Below are 2,463 nucleotides of genomic sequence, written 5' to 3'. Positions count from 1 at the left end.
AAAAAAAAAAAAAAAAAAAAAAAAAAAAAAAGATACATGGCTCAAAACTTTGAAAGCCATGCTTCACTTTTCAAATGCTCCAATTCTCATACAGGCAGCTAAAATACCCAGCAGAAATTAATGGGTTTGCTCAAACAGCAAATCAGTAGATTTGCAGTTGCTCTAGAGGCCATTGGCTTTTCATTTACTGTCTGTATGGTCTTGGACAAGTGACTTAACCTCTTAGCCTGTTTCCGCATATAAAGGAGGGGACAAGAAATCCCTAAGTAAGATTGTAGGCAGATTAAATGAGATAATGTACTTTTATGTGTGATAATATAATAGGTGCTCGATAAATACCATCGTCTTTCTCTCTCTAAAAATGTTTTAGGCAATCATTACCAGCTGGTCCCTAACAACTTTTTAAGGACAGTGTCCATTTCTATGTTCTTTTATCCAACATGTTTATTGACTACCAAATATGTGAGGGAACCTGTATAAGCATGGAAAACAGTAAAAACAAAATAGGTCCCTGTTATAAAGAGCTTATAATGTAGACCAAAGGTAGAAAAATATTGGCCTGGGATTGCACCTGGCCTGTGACTTGTTTCATTTAGCCTCTACTTTGAGCAATTATTTTAAAACGGAAACAGTCCATACTGTCCAGATTTCTGGCTCCTTTTAGAGGTCAAAATATCTGATAACACGGGGGGTGGGGGGACAATTCCAACTAGACAGCAACTGAGCGTCTCCTGACAGCTTTAAACCAAGTTTGTTTTATCCAAGCGGACAGTTTTCCCACCAGACCCTACAGTTTCTAACTGAAGCCGTTTCAGCTCTCATTTATCCTCAAACTGCTGTTTCTCATAATAGGGAAATATTTCTCTGTACTCATTATCAAAAGCAGGAAAACAAAAGGGTGACCGGAGACCGGTTTCGAGGAAAAAAAGCATTCATACTTAGTAGGAGTGAGGTCAATTTCTACGTACATAACATGTAAATGATACAACTTAAAATGCCGCTGTAAAGCTGTGGTAATGTTTTTGACTGGGAACACTGTTTTATGGACCATTTAATAAACTAAAAAAAAAAAACCCACCATTTTAACAGGGTTTGTTTTCGAATATGAATGTGATGTTGCATTATTCTTACAGCCGGCTGCTTGTCTACCTTTCCTTACAGGACCAGCCCGAATTGACAATGCCCCAAGGTCTAGTCACGCCCATCTTTATGTTGCCAGCATTGCCCCCCGTGCTGGCAAAATAGTTTGCCTTCAAAAATTCTATCTAACAGTTACCCTGAAGACTACTGTATTATTACCAAGTTGGGAGGGGTGTACGGATTAAGAACGGACATCAGCTCCGGTAACAGTTGAAAAAAAGATTCCCTGCTTCGTTCCGGAAAAGGGAAGTGGGAACCCGGCCTCGGAGAGGCCCGCGGTTCGGAAAAACCAAAGCCGATGCCACACCGCTAGGAGACCGAAGCCCACCGGGAAAACCTGGCTCCTCCCGGGGCCGTCATGAGGTCTGTGAGCCCCTCCCACCCACCAGGCCCCGCCTCTCACCCAAAGGAGCCCCGCCCCGCCTGCACGGTCCTGGCCTTCGTCTCCCAGGCAGCGGCGCACAGTACTATGGGGAAGGGACGGAAGCCCCAGTGAGCCCGACTTAATTTGGTGAAAAAACTCCAGACGGGGTGATGGCATGAAACAGACAAACGAGCTTGGGAAGGGACGCCGCGTGTCAGCGGGGCCAGACGGAAGCCCGGGCGGACCGAAAACTAGAGCGGCATGAAACGCTCGGAGGCGCCGGCAACTGGAGGCGGAAGCGGGGCTGCTGGGGGAGGGAGGCTCGCGCGCGCGGGGCCGTCTGGGACACGATGTGGGCAACGTGGGGCGGGACGGAAGCCTCGTTGGGTCAGACCGTGGCGACGCGGGAAGTCTGGACGCCGTAGCTGCCTGAAGAGGAGGCCTGAGGCGGAGGGCCGGCCCCAGCGGCGGCAATGGCGGAAAGGCCGGAGGACCTAAACCTCCCCAATGCCGTCATCACCAGGATCATCAAGGAAGCGGTGAGCAGCTGGACTGACGGTTGGGCCAGGGGCGGACACACGGGCCGTGGGGGAAACGGGTGCTGGGCCGGCAGCTTTGCTCACCCCCGCTCTTCTCACAGCTCCCGGACGGTGTCAACATCTCCAAGGAGGCCCGGAGCGCCATCTCCCGCGCCGCCAGCGTCTTCGTGCTGTACGCCACATCCTGGTGAGGCGGGCAGAGCTAGCCAGACCTTAGCTGGGACTACGACCTAAGGGAAGCGCAGAGAGACTCCCTGGGCGCGAGTGTGTGGCTGTTAGCCCACAGACAGACCCCCAGTGACTCTATCCTACCTCAGTGGAGGGAGGTTCACAGCCCTCGTCCAATTTTTGTAAGTTCCGAAGCAAATAAAACAAAAAAGTAACTTGGCTTTTAACTCTTGAGTACAGGGAAAGGAGGGC

The 2,463-nt window shown here is 49.9% G+C and overlaps 1 protein-coding gene and 1 long non-coding RNA gene across 2 annotated transcripts in view; one reads left to right on the top strand and one right to left on the bottom strand.

Annotated features, from left to right (window-relative positions):
- Positions 1-1,504, bottom strand: part of LOC109379319 (uncharacterized) — a 23,643-nt gene extending 22,139 nt beyond the window's left edge. The window contains exon 1 of the long non-coding RNA XR_002123178.1: positions 1,300-1,504. This is a non-coding gene — a long non-coding RNA (uncharacterized LOC109379319). The remainder of the gene's footprint in view (positions 1-1,299) is intronic.
- A 350-nt stretch (positions 1,505-1,854) lies between these two features.
- The window catches only part of POLE3 (DNA polymerase epsilon 3, accessory subunit), an 8,053-nt gene continuing 7,444 nt past the window's right edge, over positions 1,855-2,463 (top strand). The window contains exons 1-2 of the mRNA XM_019635828.1: positions 1,855-2,043; positions 2,145-2,230. Coding sequence (XP_019491373.1) covers positions 1,978-2,043; positions 2,145-2,230 — 152 coding nt within the window. The 5' untranslated portion in view covers positions 1,855-1,977. The remainder of the gene's footprint in view (positions 2,044-2,144; positions 2,231-2,463) is intronic.

The sequence above is a fragment of the Hipposideros armiger genome, unplaced genomic scaffold (genome assembly GCF_001890085.2).
Source record: "Hipposideros armiger isolate ML-2016 unplaced genomic scaffold, ASM189008v1 scaffold_24, whole genome shotgun sequence".
NCBI classification, from domain to species: Eukaryota; Metazoa; Chordata; class Mammalia; order Chiroptera; family Hipposideridae; genus Hipposideros; species Hipposideros armiger.
Note: the sequence above shows the minus strand (reverse complement) of the source record. Positions and strands in the feature narration are given on the sequence as shown.